Source organism: Erythrolamprus reginae, chromosome 1 (assembly GCF_031021105.1).
Source record: "Erythrolamprus reginae isolate rEryReg1 chromosome 1, rEryReg1.hap1, whole genome shotgun sequence".
In the NCBI taxonomy this organism is placed as follows: domain Eukaryota; kingdom Metazoa; phylum Chordata; class Lepidosauria; order Squamata; family Dipsadidae; genus Erythrolamprus; species Erythrolamprus reginae.
Window position 1 is genome coordinate 23,539,889 of NC_091950.1, and position 20,128 is coordinate 23,560,016.

The 20,128-nt window shown below is 42.2% G+C and overlaps 1 protein-coding gene across 1 annotated transcript in view; it reads left to right on the forward strand.

The window, feature by feature from the left end:
• Positions 1 to 20,128, forward strand: part of UNC13A (unc-13 homolog A) — a 251,953-nt gene that overhangs the window by 161,450 nt on the left and 70,375 nt on the right. The window contains exons 16-24 of the mRNA XM_070736771.1: positions 293 to 298; positions 597 to 668; positions 2,761 to 2,980; positions 5,384 to 5,611; positions 8,552 to 8,693; positions 11,938 to 12,107; positions 13,420 to 13,535; positions 14,694 to 14,857; positions 16,355 to 16,505. Coding sequence (XP_070592872.1) covers positions 293 to 298; positions 597 to 668; positions 2,761 to 2,980; positions 5,384 to 5,611; positions 8,552 to 8,693; positions 11,938 to 12,107; positions 13,420 to 13,535; positions 14,694 to 14,857; positions 16,355 to 16,505 — 1,269 coding nt within the window. The remainder of the gene's footprint in view (positions 1 to 292; positions 299 to 596; positions 669 to 2,760; positions 2,981 to 5,383; positions 5,612 to 8,551; positions 8,694 to 11,937; positions 12,108 to 13,419; positions 13,536 to 14,693; positions 14,858 to 16,354; positions 16,506 to 20,128) is intronic.

Below are 20,128 nucleotides of genomic sequence, written 5' to 3' on the forward strand. Positions count from 1 at the left end.
ATTTAAGGCTGGTTTTGAATTCCAAGTCACACCATTTCAAAGGACTCCATTGGCTGAAGCCTATGAAAGATAAACCATTAGGAATTTCCTAGACACATGAACCAGAACTACTGCCCCCCTATCTCTGAAACAGGAAAAGAATTGAGAGTCTCCCAGATCTTTAAAAGATCTTGGGCCATTTTGTTTTATCATAGGGAAGGTCTGGAAGAAAGAAAAAGTCTGCTATTTGTGTTGCATCCTATTAACTTCTTCCCTCTCTTCTTGTGCTTTTTCATCCTCCAATACTTTACAGGCTATGGTGAGTATTCTATTTTTTAAATATTTATTCTTTGTAAATGCATTTTCAGTTCACACTTCTACTAAAATGCCTGCTAGTTTGGATTCTTCTAGTTTGCTAGTCTGGATTCAAAATCCATTATGAATTTTGACCCCTAAGGCTTTCAAAAATATATAAAATATAGGATTTTGTTTACAAATATTCAGTTTGCCTCTAAAGTGAATAGCAATTATGAAGACACGTCTGGATCATTCATGAAAAAGAATGTGTACAGTCTGTGTTACTTTGAATAAATTATTCTTTATGTTTCTTCCCACAGTCCTTAGTCCAGTCCAGGAAAGCGGGTATTACGTCAGCACTTGCATCAAGCACTTTAAACAATGAAGAGCTAGTAAGTGTCACAACTGCCTTTTAATCCTTTGACTTAGAACTTATAGGAAATGAATATCCTGAACATTTGCTTAACAGCTCTGGTTGGCTTATAGAAGTACAGTGTTCCCTCGGTTGTCGCAGGTTCAAACTTCGCGAAAAGTCTATACCACGGTTTTTCAAAAATATTAATTAAAAAATACTTCAGGTTTTTTTCCCCTTTACCACGGTTTTTCCCACCCAATGACATCATATGTCATTGCCAAACTTTCATCCGCCTTTAATAAATATATTTTTTAATAAACTTTAATAAATAAACATGGTGAGTAATAATCTAAATGGTTGCTAAGGGAATGGGAAATTGTAATTTAGGGGTTTAAAAGTGTTAAGGGAAGGCTTGGGATACTGTTCATAGCCAAAAATAGTGTATTTACTTCCGTATCTCTGCTTCACGGAAATTCGACTTTCGCGGGCAGTCTCGGAACGCATCCCCCGCAAAAATCGAGGGAACACTGTACAATAAAATTGTGTTAGAAACAAAAAAATATAAAACACCAAACAATAAACATTAAAACTGCAATGCAAAACAGCACAACATTAAAAGGCCTGGGTGAATATGTATTAGACCCCTCCTAAGTTATAATAAGGAGGGGGTCTTGCTTCAATTTATTTATTTATTTTATTGTATTTGTCAAACAAGTATAGAGTTATAGTTTGTATTAACAATACAAAGTATAAAGAAGTGATAAAAAGGATAATAGGACAGTAGGACAAGGGATGGTAGGCACAATAGTGCGTTTATACACACCCCTTACAAACTCTAAGAAAAGGGGAGAGGTCAACGGTAGATAATTTCAGGTTGAAGATTTTGGGGTTAGGTGAAGACACAACAGAGTCAGGTAGTGAGTTCCGGACATTGATCACTCTGTTGCTGAAGTCATATTTTCTGCAGTCAAGTTTGAACCGATTTACATTTAGTTTGTATCTATTATGTGCTCTTGTGTTGTTGTTGAAGGTGAAGTAGTCACTAACAGGAAGGACATTATAGTGTATGATCTTATGAACAGCAGTTAAATGAGGAGGCGACGTAGTTGTAGATTGTCTAGCCGTAGTATTTGAAGTCTGGATGTAGAAGTACGGTAGTTTGTTTCAAGAGGAGGAGTGAAGGACTTCCAGGAATTCCAGAGAACATTGCTTTTTTCATCATATGGATCATTCTACCAGGAAACCACAATGATCCATTGAAGTCTAGAGGTATAACAAGCAGGAAGAGGGAGATTGTGATCCCGCTGTATTGAGTGCTGGTGAGACCACATTTGGAATACTGTGTTCAGTTCTGGAGACCTCACCTACAAAAAGATATTGGTAAAACAGAACGGGTCAAAGATGGGCTACAAAAATGGTGGAAGGTCTTAAGCATAAAACTTATCAGGAAAGACTTAATGAACTCAATCTGTGTAGTCTGGAGGACAGAAGGAAAAGCGGGGACATGATTGAAACATTTAAATATGTTAAAGGGTTAAATAAGGTTCAAGAGGGAAGTGTATTTAATAGAAAAGTGAACACAAGAAAAAGGGGGCTCAATCTGAGGTTAGTTGGGGGAAAGATTAGAAGTAACATGAGAAAGTATTATTTTACTGAAAGAGTAGTAGATGCTTGGAACAAACTTCCAGCAGACGTGGTTGGCAAATCCACAGTAACTGAATTTAATCATGCCTGGGATAAACATATATCCTTTGTAAGATAAAATACAGAAAATAGTACAAGGGCAGACTAGATGGACCATGAGGTCTTTTTCTGCTGGCTGCAGAATTCTGGGAGTTGAAGTCCACAAGTCTTAAAGTTGTCAAATTTGGGGAACCTTATTCTAAGGACAAATGGGCTGGAGACAAGAGGAAGACAACACCTTGGGAATGAGCAGCAAAAAAGGGGGGTTGCCAGGGCAAGCAGGGAAAGGCCCATTATAGCCACTATTGACAAGAAATAGTGATAGCTAAGTCATTTGCCTTTCTTGTTCCAGCCTGTATATTAAGTGCAGCCTAGATGGACCATAAGGTTTCTTTCTGCCGTCAGTCTTCTATGTTTCTATATTCTCTCATTTTTTCCCCCCACAGAAAAACCATGTTTACAAGAAGACCCTCCAAGCCTTAATCTATCCCATCTCTTGCACAACCCCCCATAGTTTTGAGGTGTGGACTGCCACCACTCCCACCTATTGTTACGAGTGCGAAGGCCTGCTCTGGGGCATTGCACGCCAAGGAATGCGGTGCTCTGAATGTGGAGTGAAATGTCACGAAAAGTGCCAAGACCTGCTCAACGCTGACTGCTTGCAAAGTGAGGATCCCCTTGTATGGTGGTTTTCGGGGACCAGGAGGAAAAGGGTTTGAAACCAAAATTGGCGGGACCCAGGGGAAGAGCCTTCTCTGTGGCGGCCCCAACCCTTTGGAACCAACTCCCCCCAGATATCAGAGTTGCCCCCACCCTCCTAGCCTTTCGTAAGCTCCTTAAAACCCACCTCTGTCGTCAGGCATGGGGGAATTGACATTTTCCCTCCCCCTAGGCTTATAAAATTTATGCATGGTATGCTAGTATGTATGATTGGTTTCTAAATTGGGGTTTTTTAAATTAACTTAAATATTAGATTTGTTTACATTGTATTATTATTGCTGTGAGCCGCCCCGAGTCTGCGGAGAGGGGCGGCATACAAATCTAATTAATAAATAATAAATAAGTAAATAAATATCTTTTTAAAAAAAAATATTTTTATTGATTTTATAATATAAAAACACACACGCAACATATAACAAGTGCTCAGTGATTGTGCCCACCACCAGACAAACATTCGTACCCCACCACCAATAGGGTCTGTTTCTTGTATAAACCATTTTAACCCAAGAGCGAAATATTTATTTACATATTATACAGTGATTCCAACTTGTTTCTTGTAGCTTGGTCTTGGATTCTACTCGCCATATATCGTCTTACCTTGTCCTTTATTCCTTGGGGGAAGAAATATCAATAGCGTGTGCCAGTGATGGCAAACCTTTTTTTTCCTCGGGGGCCAAAAGAGCATGTGCATGCGCTATCATGCATGCGCGATTGCCCACGCCCATAATTCAGTGCCTGGGGAGGGCAAAAACAGTTCCCCACTCTGCAGGCTCTCTGAAGGCCAGAAACAGCCTGTTTCCCAACTTCTGGTGGGCACATGTTTTGCCCTGCCCAGGCTCCAAAAACTTCCCTGGAGCTGGAAGAAGGTAAAAACGCCCTCCCCCATAACAGAGCTGCACTTCCGGAAGCTAGCCAGCCCAAGCAGCAAACCAGTCCAGCTAATCAACCCAACCAGCCAGCCACAGACTAGTAGATGTGGAGTTGACGTCTTCAATGAAACACAGCAGCAGTAGGGAGTCTTGGAAAAATATATTTACTTCTTATTTACACTACTACTGTATACTATCTTTGCTATACATACATCACACTAGTATCTAACTAGTATCTCACTACAACTATCTCAGTTACAATAACTCACAGGAACCAACATATCAATGCAGCAACTTCAGAGCACACTTCACACAGAGCAGGATCAGAGATCAGAGAGAGAGCAAGGAGAACAGAGAGCTTTTCCATATTTAAATACTTTTCACCTGATGAGGTCGCTGCATGCTTAATTGCCTTAGAATGACTGAGCATTCTCTACATAGGCCTTCCTTCTGCACTGAGATATTACCTAAGGATATGCTTAATCCTGACACCCCATCCCCCTTGGAGGCTCTCTGAAAGCCAGAAACGCCCTCCCAGAGCCTCTGTGCAAGCCAAAAATCAGCTGGCTGGCACACACATGGACATTGGAGCTGAGCTAGGGCAATGGCTCACGTGCCAGCAGATATGGCTCCATGTAACACCTGTGGCACCAGTGCCATAGGTTCGCCATCAGTGACGTATGCTATGCAGAGGGTTATTTATTGTTGTTCGGTCACTATGTCATGTCCAACTGCAATGCTCTCTACATGGGGCTACCTTTGAAAAGTGTTCGGAAACTTCAGATCGTGCAGAATGCGGCCGCGAGAGCCATCGTGGGGCTTCCTAGATTCACCCACATTTCTGCAACACTCCGTGGCCTACACTGGCTGCCGATCGGTTTCCGGTCACAATTCAAAGTGTTGGTCATGACCTTTAAAGCCCTACATGGCATTGGGCCAGAATACATCCAGAACCGCCTTCTACCGCACGAATCCCAGCGGCCGATAAGGTCCCACAGAGTTGGCCTTCTCCGGGTCCCATCGACCAAACAATGTCATTTGGCGGGCCCCAGGGGAAGAGCCTTCTCTGTGGTGGCCCCGGCCCTCTGGAATCAACTCCCCCCAGAGATTAGAACAGCCCCCACCCTCCTTGTCTTTCGCAAATTACTGAAGACCCACCTTTATCGCCAGGCATGGGGGAGTTAAGATATTCCTTCCCCCTAGGCCATTACAAGTTATGCATGGTATGTTTGTGTGCATGTTTAGTTTTTATAATAAGGGTTTTTAGTTGTTTTATTAATTGGATTGTTACATGTTTTTATCATTGTTGTTAGCCGCCCCGAGTCTGCGGAGAGGGGCGGCATACAAATCCAATAAATAATAATAAAATAATAATAATAATAACTCTTTACAGTACAATAACACTAGCACAAACAATAATGACAGTGACCACGGTTGTTGCATGTGAGATTATCAACGCTACACTCCTTCCGGTGCACAGGGGCAGCAGAGAAGAGCTCTAAACACGGGGCAGAAGATCGCACGCAGAATATTATTATGGTGCTGAAAGACCGTATGAAGATCCGGGAACGGAACAAACCGGAAATCTTCGAGTTGATCCAGGAGATCTTTGCGGTCTCCAAGACCACCCACACCCAGCAGATGAAGGCGGTCAAGCAGAGCGTTCTGGACGGCACCTCAAAATGGTCGGCCAAGATCAGCATCACAGGTACCACTGCGATAACTTTCCGAACTTAGAATAACTTTATTGTCGTTTTAAATGTACACCCACTGGCATGCATTAAATTGAAATTTTGTTGCATGAAGCTGTTCTAACATACACTACATAAAAATGACCCCCCAAAAATACACATATAACCCCCTACTCACATATATTCTAGATTTCTTCTATGTAGGTGTATATGTAAGAACAGACCAGCCGATTAAGTTTTATTTTACTCAGATTCTCATTCTTCCAAACTTTCTTCCCCCCGCCCCGTTTCCACATCCATGTGATGTTATCTTTATCTTCTTCAGTTTTTAAAGTACAGTGGTACCTCTACTTAAGAACTTAATTTGTTCTGTAACCAGGTTCTTAAGTAGAAAGGTTTGTAAGTAGAAGCAATTTTTCCCATAGGAATCAATGTAAAAGCAAATAATGCAGGCAAACCCATTAGGAAAGAAATAAAAGCTCGGAATTTGGGTGGGAGGAGGAGGAGGAAGAAGAGGAGGAGGACAGTCGCTGCCCAGAGCGAAGGGAGCATTTCTTTTCTCTGGGCACTGGCAGAGGTTTATTTCTTCTCCAAGTGCCCAGAGAAAGGAAAATGCTTTGTTCTCTCTGGACTGCCAAAGTCTCCTTAAGCGCTACCGAAAGGCTCCTCTGGCAGCCCAGAAAAGCCTGAGATGGCCGGAATTAAAGGGGGAATGGCAGGAAACTGGCCAGGCCTTTGTGCCGCTCTCAAATTTCCTGGCAATTTTTTTCAGGCGCGGGTTCTTAAGTAGAAAATGGTTCTTGGGAAGAGGCAAAAAAATCTTGAACACCCAGTTCTTATCTAGAAAAGTTCTTAAATAGGGGCGTTCTTAAGTAGAGGTACCACTGTACATGCCTTCTAATGTGTTTTTTTAAAGAAATATTATTTGATGCACTTTTAATATATTTATCTATACAAGTAATTTTGTCTTTTATACTACCCTTAGGTAGATTCTCCCACCACTAGTATTCGAATTTAAATGAGCACTTTCTTCCTTCCCCATGGACTTTATTTGTATGCTTTTTGTTGGGTATTCGTAAAAGTGCCATACAAAATGCCTCCCCACAAAGGAGACTTTTTTTTTTAAAGGACAATATTAAATGACAATTGTCCTTGAATCAATTTGAAGGTTTAAGGTCAATTTGAGCAAGTGTCTCCCTTTTTCTGGAGACAATTGTGGACTGTGGAGACATACATATTGTTCTGCCGGGCTCTCTGATAGGAGCCTCCCGAAAATTCAACACAATGTTCTTTATCACAAAATTCAAAATAAACTAAGCACTCTTTTTGTGTTGCAAAGAGCACTCGTCCCAAAACAACCGTGTAGTCTGTACAATTTCCCTTAAGCAGTCATTAAGTACTTAGCCAGCAGCTGTGAAGAAACTTCACACCCCTTCTTCCAACGAAGTGAGACACACACACACATGCTGCTCTGCTTTGGTTTCCAAGGCGTGAAAAAGCAACAAAGTCCAGACACCACAGGATTCCTGATGAACTCCGATCAGATATTCTTCCACAACAGCCAAACCCACATGCTGCTATTTATAGCAGCAGCCCTAATTACTGGAGCCCCACCCAAACACAGGTGGCCTCCCTTATTTCCTGTAATATGTTCTTACTTGGTCTCTTCTACGCATAATTCTGCACTTGCGTGGGTCCAAAACGTCATCATCTGAATCAAGGGAAGATAAGGGAGAGTGACTGCCTGGGCTGTGTGCCAAGCCCTCCTCTGCCGAGTCACTCCCACCTTCTTCTTCGTCCAAGGAAACTAAACTCTGAACTGATTCTGTTGGCAATAACACAGGCCTGTGACATGTTGAATTTTCCCCTGCATCCACCTCCCCATTCCCTGGGGCAGGAACTGGGCCAGAGCCAACCACAACACATATTTATTTTGGTCCAGCTTGAGGAGGGTCGAGACATAAAAGCATATAAAGCTGTTTTTTTTCCCCTGTTCACATTTTGGGATGGAAAGGATCTGTGATTTTAGAGGAGTACTCAATAATGCAGTAGTTCTCACCCTTTCTAATGCCCCACCCTTTAATACAGTTCCTCATGTTGTGGTGACCCCCAACCATAAGTCTAGTGCCAATTCTCCCAACAGAGCTTTAAGCTGATTGGCAGGAAGGTCAGAGGGACACAGCCACTGAAAATCCCTGATTGGTCGAGTTGTAAAAATATATTCCAAGGCGCCAGAATAGAAGCTTTAGTTCCTAACACCATGGGAAATTTGTCTTTTCCCATGGTCTTAGGCGACCCCTGTGAAATGGTCGTTCAACCCCCAAAGGGGTCCCAACCCCCAGGTTGAGAACCACTGCAATACTTCAGCTGCTTGAGGTTCTTGGTCCTCAATTTAATCTGAAAGGTGGTATATGAATCAAGCCAATAAATTAGGGCTAGCCAACTTTCATACAAGAGCCAGTTGTGGTTAAGGCAGAAGGCTACAACCCAGGAGACTGTGTTTGTTTGTTTGTTTGTTTGTTTGTTTGTTTGTTTGTTTGTTTGTTGATTGATTGATTGATTGATTGAATTTGTATGCCGGCCCTCTCCGTAGACTCCGTGTTCCCCCTTTTGCATGAACCCAGATAAATGACTTTAGGATAGACATTTAGTCCTGTAAGGCAGGCAATGGAAAATCACTTTTGAAATCTTGCAGGGACTAGTATAAACAATTAGCTGGATCTGAAGTCATACATTTAAAAAAAAATCACACACATATGGGCAAATGCATTGTTTTTATTCTAATCAACCTAGAAAAGAAAAAATAAATATTAAAGCAACCTAATCTTAACCCTAACTTTTTTTTCCACTTGTTTTCTTTGTTCCTGTGTTGCTTTTTGTGTGTGTGTATGTTCTGGTATATGTCTATCTTTCCAACTAATCAACATGGTACTTGCGTGTGGCTTATGTATTTGTAGTTGTTTGTGCACAAGGCCTGCAGGCAAAGGATAAAACAGGTTCCAGTGACCCCTATGTAACGGTCCAGGTTGGAAAGACCAAAAAGAGAACAAAAACCATATATGGAAATTTGAACCCTGTCTGGGAGGAAAACTTCCACTTGTAAGTGAATCATAAAGTATCTGTCTCTAAGGCTTTTGGATAGGAATGCTACAGTATCTCCGTAACTGTATTACACAAAGTCACACCAGCAGGCTAAGAGCTTGCATTGGTTGGATATGATGATGAGGATGATGATGAGGATGATGAACCACGTAACAGTGATACCCATTGTCATCAGGGCACTTGGTACCATGGCCAAGAATTTCACAAAACACTTCAAGAAATTGCAGCTTCCTGCAATAACACCAGTGAAACTGCAAAAAACTGCGCTGCTCAGAACATTGTACATTTTAAGAATGTGTGTGAGCCAAAAACCTCTGTGTGAGCAAAAAATCAGCTGGCCAGCACACACATGCAAGTTGGCGCTTGTTCTGTCGGACTCTCTGGTAGACTCCTCCCAAAAATTCACAGGTACAAATTTCAGACACACACGTTTGAAAATTCAAAACAATGTTCTTTATAATGAAAATTCACTTAAACCAAGCCCTCTTTTGGTATAGCAAAGAGCACTCGTCTCCAAACAAACTGGTAATTGGTACAAGTCCCTTATCAGTTCTGTGATACTTAGCTTGCAGCTGTGAGGCAATTCAAAGTCCTTCTTTCACAAAGTGAAACACACTTTGCTCTGGTTTAGTTTCAAAGCGGGGAAAAATCAGCACACAAAAGGTCAATGTCAGCAAGGCAGGCACGAAACACAATGATCAGATAATCCTCCACAATGGCCAAACCCACAAGCTGCTATTTATAGCAGCCTCACTAATTACCACAGCCCCACCCAACCACAGGTGGCCTCATTTTCTTTGATAATAATCTCTCAGTTGTTGTTTCCTATGCATCGCTGTCCGCATGCGTGGCTGTATCATTAACTCTTGTTCTGAATCCAAGGAGGAGCTAGATAATTGATCTCCTTCTGAGCTGTCTGCCACACTCTCCTCCCTGTCACTCATGTCTTCTTGGTCAGAGGAGCCTTCATCAGCAGATTCCACCGGGAGCAAAACAGGCCTGCAGCATATGGATGTCTCCCCCACATCCACAGTCCTTGGGCAGGAGCTGGGCCAGAGCTCACCACAACAGCGCTGAGCTAGGGCAACGGCTTGCATGCCAGCAGATATGGCTCCCTGTCGCACCTGTGCCATAGGTTCGCCATCACTGGTGTAGGGTCTCCTGCTTGAGCATGGGGTTGGACTAGATGACCAACAAGGTCCCTTCCAACTCTGTTAATCTGCTAACTACAGGTGTGGGGAGAGAGAAAAACACAGGGGCTGTTCTTGAAGGGACTGAAACTGGCTTCTCCATCCAGATATTATCCATGTTTAGTTAGGAATAATAGATGTTGGAGAGAGTCGTTCCTGTATATCAAGACATTAAGGACAGTTTAGGTCAGTGATGGCGAACCTATGACACGCGTGTCAGCTCTGACATGCGTAGCCATTTTCAGTGACACACGGCCGTTAAGGAAGTCAGGTGTCCATTTTTCCAGATGAAGAAATATCGTCGCTTCGCGTTCCCTTTCATTGGGTGAGCCGATTCTTTCCATTAGAACGAAACCTGTTCCTTCCAAGGAGCCCCTTTCTCTCTCTCTCTCTCTCCTTCCTTCCTTCTTCCCTCCCTTCCTCCTTTCGCCTCCTCCTTCCCTCCTGTCTTTTCCCTTCTTTTGAAGTTTGCTCTTTGCTTGCTTTTTCTGTCAAACCTTTACAAGGATATCTGTCCCAGGCTTCTGGAAATAACCTGCAATTCACGTGAGAATTCACCGTTTCAGTGAGTCTTTGGGGCAAGGGCGCCCCGCCCTCTCCTGCAGTTTTTTTTTTAAAAAAGAGTCCGGGGACTATTCTGCAAAGTGAAAGTAAGACTCGGCGAAGCTTGTTTGTTGACTTGAGGTCAAAGCTTGAGAATCTAGAAAGGTGACGCTTGGAGAATCAAGAGGGAGTGCCACTATTGACAGGAAATTTGGAGTGCCTGGAATCGGTTACCAGACACTTTTAGCACAAAATTATGGTTTTTTTCTCAAGGTGACACACCACACGAGTTATGCTGGGTTTTTTGGCAAATTTTGACACACCAAGCTCAAAAGGTTGCCCGTCACTGGTTTAGGTGCTGCTTTATATATCTGGGGCAAAGAAACATTCCTGAATTTTCTCAAAGGAGAAGATTGAAGGGAGATTTTCCTTCTACCCCCAATTTGGACTTTTATCTCCACCTACTTCCCAGTTACTTTAATAAAGGCTTGTGTAAGGCTCACTGCCCACAGAGTACAGGAATAATTTTTAATTGCAGTAGAAAGTTTTGCAGGGCAGGTAGATGGCCAACCTTTCCATTTCTGCTGGTGGATCTCCAGAGTATCCCCTCAGTTACTGTCTGTTTCCCCCAAAATTAAAGATGAATTAAAAATTCTACTTACAGTTAGAAATTAATAATTTGCCTGGCAAATTAATGAATAGTGTAAGTTCATAATGTACATAATTCCATAATGTAAGGGGATTTTAATTAAAGGAACCATTAATTAAAATAGTAAAATATGCAGAGTTAGAAATGAAGATAAACAGAGGGAGGGAGGGATATAATTAATGTTGAGGATAGAGAGATCTTCCAAGGAAATGTGTAATGGGCTTAGTAATTGCAAGGTCTTCTGTAGGTTCTAGGAATCACAGAATCACTTACCCTTCCCTTAGTAACTATGTCTTTTCTCTATAATGATAGCTTTTATTTCTTTTAAAAAAAAATTATTGATATATACTGCTCAAAAAAATAAAGGAAGCAGTCAAATAACACATCCTAGATCTGAATGAATAAAATATTCTCATTGAATACTTTGTTCTGTACAAAGCTGAAAGTGCACAACAGCATGTGAAATTGATTGTCAATCAGTGTTGCTTCCTAAGTGGACAGTTTGATTTCACAGAAGTTGGAGTTTAGTTGAAGTTTTAAAAACTTTAAAAAGAATACAAAAAAGAAAAAATACAAACATTGTACCAAAAAAGAGAGCAAACCAAAAAAAGAAAAAAGAACACAAATTAAACATATATACCTACATTAATATCTTTTACAATACATATTTTAGCTCTTATTTTATGCTTGTTTACTCCTGTATCTATTTCTACTGACGTTACAGCTTTTATATCTTTTAGGAATTTAATTATAACACCTTAAGTAGTATACAGTACTTGTTTCTATATATCGATATTGATATAATACAGCTTTTATTTCTTACTTCACCTCCCCCCCACCCAATTTCCTTCATGACCAGTGAGTGTCATAACTCCTCCGATCGAATTAAAGTTCGGGTATGGGATGAAGATGATGACATCAAGTCTAGGGTAAAACAGCGTTTCAAGAGGGAATCTGATGACTTCCTGGGTCAGACAATCATTGAAGTGCGGACACTAAGCGGAGAAATGGATGTCTGGTACAATCTGGGTAAGCAGCCTCAGCAGGGACATATTTATGGGCAGCTGTCCATCTCAATGAGTCCTAAGCATCTATAAGTCTTAAAAAGGCAGATCATTTCTTCAGAAAAGAGACCTTATTGATTTATTCACCATCTCTATATTAGCAATAGGTTCAGTCTGACATACAAAATCTAGATCTGGTAATTGACCATTGACTTCCCAGATAAAAAACTCAAGGGGGGCAGTCTTATTATTATTATTATTATTAATAATAATAATGATAATAATAATAATAATAATAATAATAATAATAATAATAATAATAATAATTTATTAGATTTGTATGCCGCCCCTCTCTGAAGACTCGAGGCGGCTCACAACAATAATAAAACAATATTACAATGAAACAAATCTGATATTAAAAACATATAAACCCCATCATTTAAAACCATGCAGCACACACATACCAAACATGAAATATAAAAGCCTGGGGGAGGTGTCTCAGTTCCCCCATGCCTGGCGATACAGGTGGGTCTTAAGTAATTTGCGAAAGACAAGGAGGGTGGGGGCAGTTCTAATCTCCTTGTTACCATCGGCTCCCCCAGTTCATGAATATCTTAACAAAATTTGACCGCTCCTAAAATCTACAAGGGTGGGGGTGGGGGTGGAGACTGTTGCTAGTATTCCTACCTTTATAGGCCTTTTAGAGGCACCACACTATATTATTATTATTATTATTATTATTATTATTATTATTATTATTATTTATTAGATTTGTATGCCGTCCCTCTCCGTAGACTCGGGGCGGCTCACAGCAATAACAAAAAACAATGTACAACAAATCTAATATTTGCCAATATCTAAAAACCCCTTATTTAAAAAGCAAGACATACACACAAATATACCATGCATAAACTATATAGGCCTGGGGGAGATGTCTCAATTCCCCCATGCCTGACAGCAGAGGTGGGTTTTAAGGAGTTTCAATTCAATTCAATTCAATTGATTAGATTTGTATGCCACCCCCTCCGTAGACTCGTTTACAAGTTTACCAAAGGCAAGGAGGGTGGGGTCAATCCTAATCTCCGGGGGGAGCTGGTTCCAGAGGATCAGGGCCGCCACAGAGAAGGCTCTTCCCCTGGGTCCCGCCAGACGACATTGTTTAGTCGACGGGACCCGGAGAAGACCAACTCTGTGGAACCTAACTGGTCGCTGGGATTCGTGCAGCAGAAGGCGGTCCTGGAGATATCGTCTCAACTAGCTGGATTTACCCTTTCCCTCATCAATCCTGCAAATAACTCTGGCAATCTCTTCTCCCCACCCCTGACTTCTTCTTTCAGACAAGCGAACAGATAAGTCAGCTGTATCCGGAGCAATCCGATTGCACATTAGCGTGGAGATCAAAGGAGAGGAGAAAGTGGCGCCTTACCATGTGCAGTACACCTGCCTTCATGAAGTGAGTGAAAAGGCGCACAGCAATTCAGAGGGTGCCTTTTGTGACATGGTGCACAAGTCCCAGCCAGGCGGGGGTTCCAACTTACGGCGGCTACTGATGGATGGATGATAGGAACGATGAGAAGATTAATAGTGTAGTCATAGTAATGCAGACTTAGTGAACAGTTTGACAGTGTTGAGGGAATTATATGTTTTGCTGAGTTTTTTTCAAGATAATATCAACATTGCCCTGTTTCCCCGAAAATAAGTCATCCCCAAAAGTAAGACATTGGAGACGTTTCGTAGAATTGCCTAATATATAGACGTAGGAGACGTTTCGTTTCACAGCATTCCCAAACAGAACACACATAACATATATTTGAAGAATTTTAATTGTTGTACATGGAAATAATGGTACGGTAGTAGTAAGAAATCCTTGATAGGATTCACAGTTTGTCTGGTTATGTGGTTTGTGATGACAACTACTGTACAGTATATAATAAATGTTCTTTTTTTTTGTTCAACAATAAATTCTTCATTGAAAAAAAAATAAAAATAAGATGTAGCACATTTTTAGGAGCAAAAGTGAATAGAAGACGCTGTCTTATTTTCGGGAAAGCAGGGTAGTTAAAACTAATACTTTAATTCCCCAAATGGATGACTGGCTGGAAAACTGATGGAATTAGCAGAGATGGCTAAATTGACTGCCCTATTCAAATAAAAGAATTCAGCTAACTTTGTTTCCATCTGGAAACCACTACTGGACTTTGTGCTTGGGGAGGGCGGATGAAACGTTGACTTTGGGTTTTGCTGATTAGATAGGTTAGTTGTTATAGAAGTAGCTACTATGTATTACAGTATTACACAAAAGTTAAAAAAGAGGCTACATGTTATCTTATTCTACTGTGCTAAAAAAAAGTTGGACATCAATGTTTTTCTTTCTTTTCCTCCTTTTTATCCTACACTTTTCCCCCTTCTTTTTTTTCCTTCCCTACTTTCCATTTATTTTCATTTTTCTTTGTATTTAATATTTTGGTACACTAATAAAACTTTTGAACAACAACAACAATAATAAAAGCAACGTTGTATCAACCTCAATACAAATCGCTCTCCTTTCTCGACTTCCTCAGTCATGGGAGTCTTCTGATTTAATTTTATTCCTTCTCTTAATGGCTTTTAGAACCTATTCCATTTTGTGACGGACATCCAAAACAACGGTGTCGTCAAAATCCCAGACGCAAAAGGGGACGATGCTTGGAAAGTATATTTTGACGAAACTGCCCAGGAGATTGTGGATGAGTTTGCTATGAGATACGGAGTGGAGTCTATCTATCAGGCTATGACGTGAGTATCTATAATTCAGGAGGGACTGCACACCCTGTTTCCCCGAAAATAAGACGTACCCCAAAAGTGAGGCATGTCAGAGGTTTTGCAGAATTTGCTAATATAAGGCACCCCCCGAAAATAAGGCGTAGTCAAGTTTACATACGGTACGGTGGAAAAACATATGGTACCATTCAAAGCTGTCTCCTGCCATATACCTCCTAGAGACCAATTAGATCACAAGGAGTTGGCCTTCTCCAGGTCTCGTTGACTAAACAATGCAGGTTGACGGGCCCATGGGAAAGGGCCTTCTCTGTGGCTGCCCCGGCCTTATGGAACCAGCTGCCCCCCACCCCCAATATCCATACTGATCCCAACGTATTGTCCTTCCGAAAGGCCGTGAAGACCTGGCTTTGCCGGCAAGCTTGGTGGCCATGAACGTAGCATCTTATCATGTCCGAGTTGTAAATTATTCTGTATGTGTGTTTGATTGGATATGTCATGAGGGTTTATTGTGGGTTTGCTGTTCTTATTAACCAATATTTGACTTTGTTTATTGTATATACACTGATAAAAAAAAATTAAGGGAACACTTAAACAACACAATATAACTCCAAGTAAATCAAACTTCTGTGAAATCAAAGTGTCCCCTTAGGAAGCAACACTGATTGACAGTCAATTTCACCTGCTGTTGTGCACATTCAACTTTATACAGAACCAAGTATTCAATGAGACTATTTCATTCATTCAGATCTAGGATGTGTTATCTAAGCGTTCCCTTTATTTTTTTGAACAGTATATTATTTATAGGTGTAAGCTGCCCGGAGTCCCATGGGATTGGGTAGCATATAAGTCAAATTAATTAAATTAAATTAAATTAAATTAAATATTAAATTAAATATACCGTGATAATTGTTTTGTGACCGTGAATATCTCCGGGACCGCCTTCTGCCGCACGAATCCCAGCGACCGGTTAGGTCCCACAGAGTGGGCCTTCTCCGGGTCCCATCGACTAAACAATGTCATCTGGCGGGACCCAGGGGAAGAACCTTCTCTGTGGTGGCTCCGACCCTCTGGAACCAGCTCCCCCCAGAGATTAGGACTGCCCCCACCCTCCTTGCCTTTCGGAAACTCCTTAAAACCCACCTCTGCCGTCAGGCATGGGGGGGATTGAAACATCTCCCCCTTGCCCATGTAGATTTGTGTATGATTCGATTGTGTGCTTGTTTTTTATATATTGGGGTTTCTTTTGGATTTTTTAACCTAAAAGTGTAATTTAGATTGCTAAATATTAGATTTGTTACTATGTATTGTTTTTTACCATTGTTGTGACCCGCCCCGAGTCTGCGGAGAGGGGCGGCATATAAATCCAATTAATCTAATCTAATCCAAAATCCGGTAACAGCGAGCTCAAAATTTCTTTAAAATGCTCTATGTATGTACCAACCCCAAACTGTTCCTACCTCTGGCTTAGACACTACCTGAAGTTTCCTTCTTCTCTGTGTTTCCATGCTCCAGGCACTTTGCCTGCCTTTCCTCCAAATACATGTGCCCCGGGGTGCCTGCTGTAATGAGTACTTTATTGGCCAACATTAATGCGTATTATGCACATACCACTGCCTCCACCAATGTCTCTGCCTCTGACCGTTTTGCCGCTTCCAATTTCGGGGTAAGTCCGATGGTGCGTAGAACACTCATTTCTTACTTTTACTCTTTTCTTTTTTTCCTGGGGGGGCTGCATGACGACAGAGGGAGCGGCCTGGTGGAAAAGGACACCTGGTTCTTTTGTGTGTGCAGCCACTCACTCAACCCCGAGAAGAGATTTTGTGGGAGGGAAAACCCTCACAGCCCTATCAAATGATTTCTAGGGAATCATTCGATGCCCCAGGGGTTGGTGGTGGTATTTGCACTGCACACGTCTCTCCCAACGGAAAGAGAGAACGCCTACGTAGGTCAACACAGAAGTTGGCCAGCTACGGTTCAATGTGAGCAAGAACAAATTCAAGGCTGGGTTTAATGGTGAAAGCAATTGGCGGGGGAGGGATTACTGGAAAAAATATAGCCAATCCTATGGTGCCTTTTTCCCAGAGCCCTCCCATAGCAGTGGTCACCACCTGAAACCAGGTCAAAGCTCCCTGGTTTAATGGTTCTAGACTTCCAAATAATTAGGGCTTCCTCCCTCCCTCTTTCCTTCCTTCCCTCCCTCCCTCTTTTCTTCCTTCCCTCCCTCCCTCTTTCCTTCCTTCCTTCCTTCCCTCCCTCTTTCCTTCCTTTCTTCCTTCCCTCCCTCTTTCCTTCCTCCCATTCTTCCTTCCTTCCTCCCCCCCTCTTTCCTTCCTTCCCTCCCTCTTTCCTTCCTTCTCTCCCTCCCTCTTTTCTTCCTTCCTTCCCTCCCTCCCTCTTTCCTTCCTTCCTTCCCTCCCTCTTTCCTTCCTCCCTTTCGTCCTTCCTTCCTTCCCTCCCTCCCTCTTTCCTTCCTTCCCTCCCTCCCTCTTTTCTTCTCTCCCTCCCTCTTTCCTTCCTTCCTTCCCTCCCTCTTTCCTTCCTTTCTTCCTTCCCTCCCTCTTTCCTTCCTCCCTTTCTTCCTTCCTCCCCTCCCTCTTTCCTTCCTTCCCTCCCTCTTTCCTTCCTTCTCTCCCTCCCTCTTTCCTTCCTTCCTTCCCTCCCTCTTTCCTTCCTTCCCTCCCTCCTTCTTTTCTTCCCTCCCTCCCTCTTTCCTTCATTCCTTACCTCCCTCTTTCCTTCCTGCCTTCCTTCCTTCCTCCCCTCCCTCTTTCCTTCCTTCTCTCCCTCCCTCTTTTCTTCCTTCCTTCCCTCCCTCCCTCTTTCCTTCCTTCCTTCCTTCCTTCCCTCCCTCTTTCCTTCCTCCCTTTCGTCCTTCCTTCCTTCCCTCCCTCCCTCTTTCCTTCCTTCCTTCCTCACTCCCTCCCATTTCCATTAAACCTTCCCTCCTCTCCCCTCCTCTCTAATCTTTACTCCCGTTTCCTCTCCCCTCCTCTCTCATCCCCTCTCTCCTCTCCCTCCCCCCTGCCTTCTCCTCTTTCCCCTCCTCTCCTCTCCTTTCCTCTCATCTCTTCTCCCTTTCTTTCCTTTATTTAACTCACTGTCCAAGAAGCAAAAAGTGGTACACGCACTTCCTGCTCCCATATTACCTCTGTAAGAATCCAGGAAGGCAGCCTGGGCTGTAAAGTCACCAGAGTGACTGAATATTAGGAAGCTTTGGGAATGAGAACAAAATCTGAACTTGGATCTCTTCTACAGTAACCCAGTTTCACTGATCTCAAAACACTAACTGTGCCATACCTGGTTACTACTGTATGTGAATGGAGGACCACCAACATATTCCAGGGCTTAACATTGTAATGGATTGCGAGAGTAACTTTGAGAAAAATGAGGAAGGACTATTCAGAGTTGCAGGATTGTATCTTTTTTCTTTTATGTACGCTGAGAGCATATGCACCAAGACAAATTCCTTGTGTGTCCAATCACATTTGGCCAATAAAGAATTCTATTCTATTCTGCTCTGCTCTACTCTGCTCTACTCTACTCTACCTACTCTACTCTACTCTATCTACTCTACTCTGTCTACTCTACTCTACTCTACTTTACTCTATGTACTCTACTCTACTCTATCTGCTCTGCTCTGCTCTGCTCTACTCTACTCTATCTACTCTATCTACTCTACTCTATCTACTCTACTCTATCTGCTCTGCTCTACTCTACTCTACTCTACTCTATCTACTCTACTCTACTTTATTCTATCTACTCTACTCTGCTCTGCTCTACTCTACTCTATCTACTCTACTCTACTCTACTCTATCTACTCTGCTCTATCTGCTCTGCTCTGCTCTGCTCTACTCTACTCTACTCTACTCTATCTACTCTACTCTACTCTATCTACTCTACTCTATTCTATTGATGCCAGCCCTTCAAGACAAACCAGGTCTGGGCTACAAAGTATGAATACAAAAACTACCTTTACGATAGGACTCCACTAACAGATTCTCACAACTCTGAATATATCCTCCTCTCCACCTTTATCCAAGCAAGAATGCAATTGTACTCTTCCCATGTCACCAGAGGCAGTGAGACAGGCTGCATATAAATTAAATAAATAAATAAAGTGAAGGTAAATTCTGGGACACTTTCTCTATTCCCCTGTCTATGTTTATCTGGACTCAGACTGCTCCTTTCTGGCTTGGGTTCTTCTTCACGGTTATTCTCACAACCCATTACACGCATAGACTGGAAAGTCAAAACAACAATCAGTCTAGAAATACCAGATGTTAAGCTGCCTAGAAACACCTGGATGGAGCCCTAAGAATCAGTCCTGGCCTATATCAACGTTTGGTCTCCCTTGGAAAGCTCTTAAGCCAGCAGGAAGCTGCAGCTAAGCTTACCTGAAATCCACTGAAGGCCACTTGTTAGGTTGCTTAGATATTTCTCTGCATGCCACCTTGGGTTCCAAGATGAAAGGGAAAAAAAGCATAATATGAAATAAATAATCATAACTTCCAAAGCAGAGGTCTTCAAACTTGACAACTTTAAAACTTGTGGACTTCAACTCCCAGAATTCTCTAGCCAGCTGGTTGGAGAATTCTGGGAGTTGAAGTCCACAAGTCTTAAAGTTGAAGTCCACAAGTCTTAAAGTTGCCAAGTTTGAGGACCCCTGTTCTAGAGGGTTAACATCAGGGGTTCGCAACCCTTCTTACTTTATATTCTGACAATGAAAACTTGGGGTTTTAGAGATGGGTTAACAATGCAGAAGACTTTACTGTTGTTTTTTTTAAGAGTGGTGATTTGCAAAGTCCTGAGAGTCCTTCTCTTTGTATATATATACAGATGTACAAACCAACTACTAAACCAGGAAGGCTTTCAAATGGTGACAGGACGTTGTCTGAAAGAGATGCGGCTGAGGCCCCCTCCCCAAATTAAAATGTGTTTTAAAAAAACAAGGCCGTTTTGGAGATCACTTCCCTCAGAGCAACCATACTGTGCTTGTAGTTTACCTCCTCATAGGCTACTTTCTGTGGGTAACTTCCTTAAAATAGTGATGACTGGATGTGTTATAAAGACTGAGCAAATTGCCACATAATAAATGCAGGGCCTCAGTGACATGGTTAGTTATAGGAAAACATTGTCGCTTGGCGGGGCCTAGTGGAAGAGCCTTCTCTGTGGGGGCCCAGCCTTCTGGAATCAGCTCCTCCCAGAGATTTGTACCGCCCCCACCCTCCTTGCCTTTCGCAAGAATTTGAACAGGCACTTAGGATGACAGACTTGGGGACACTAAAT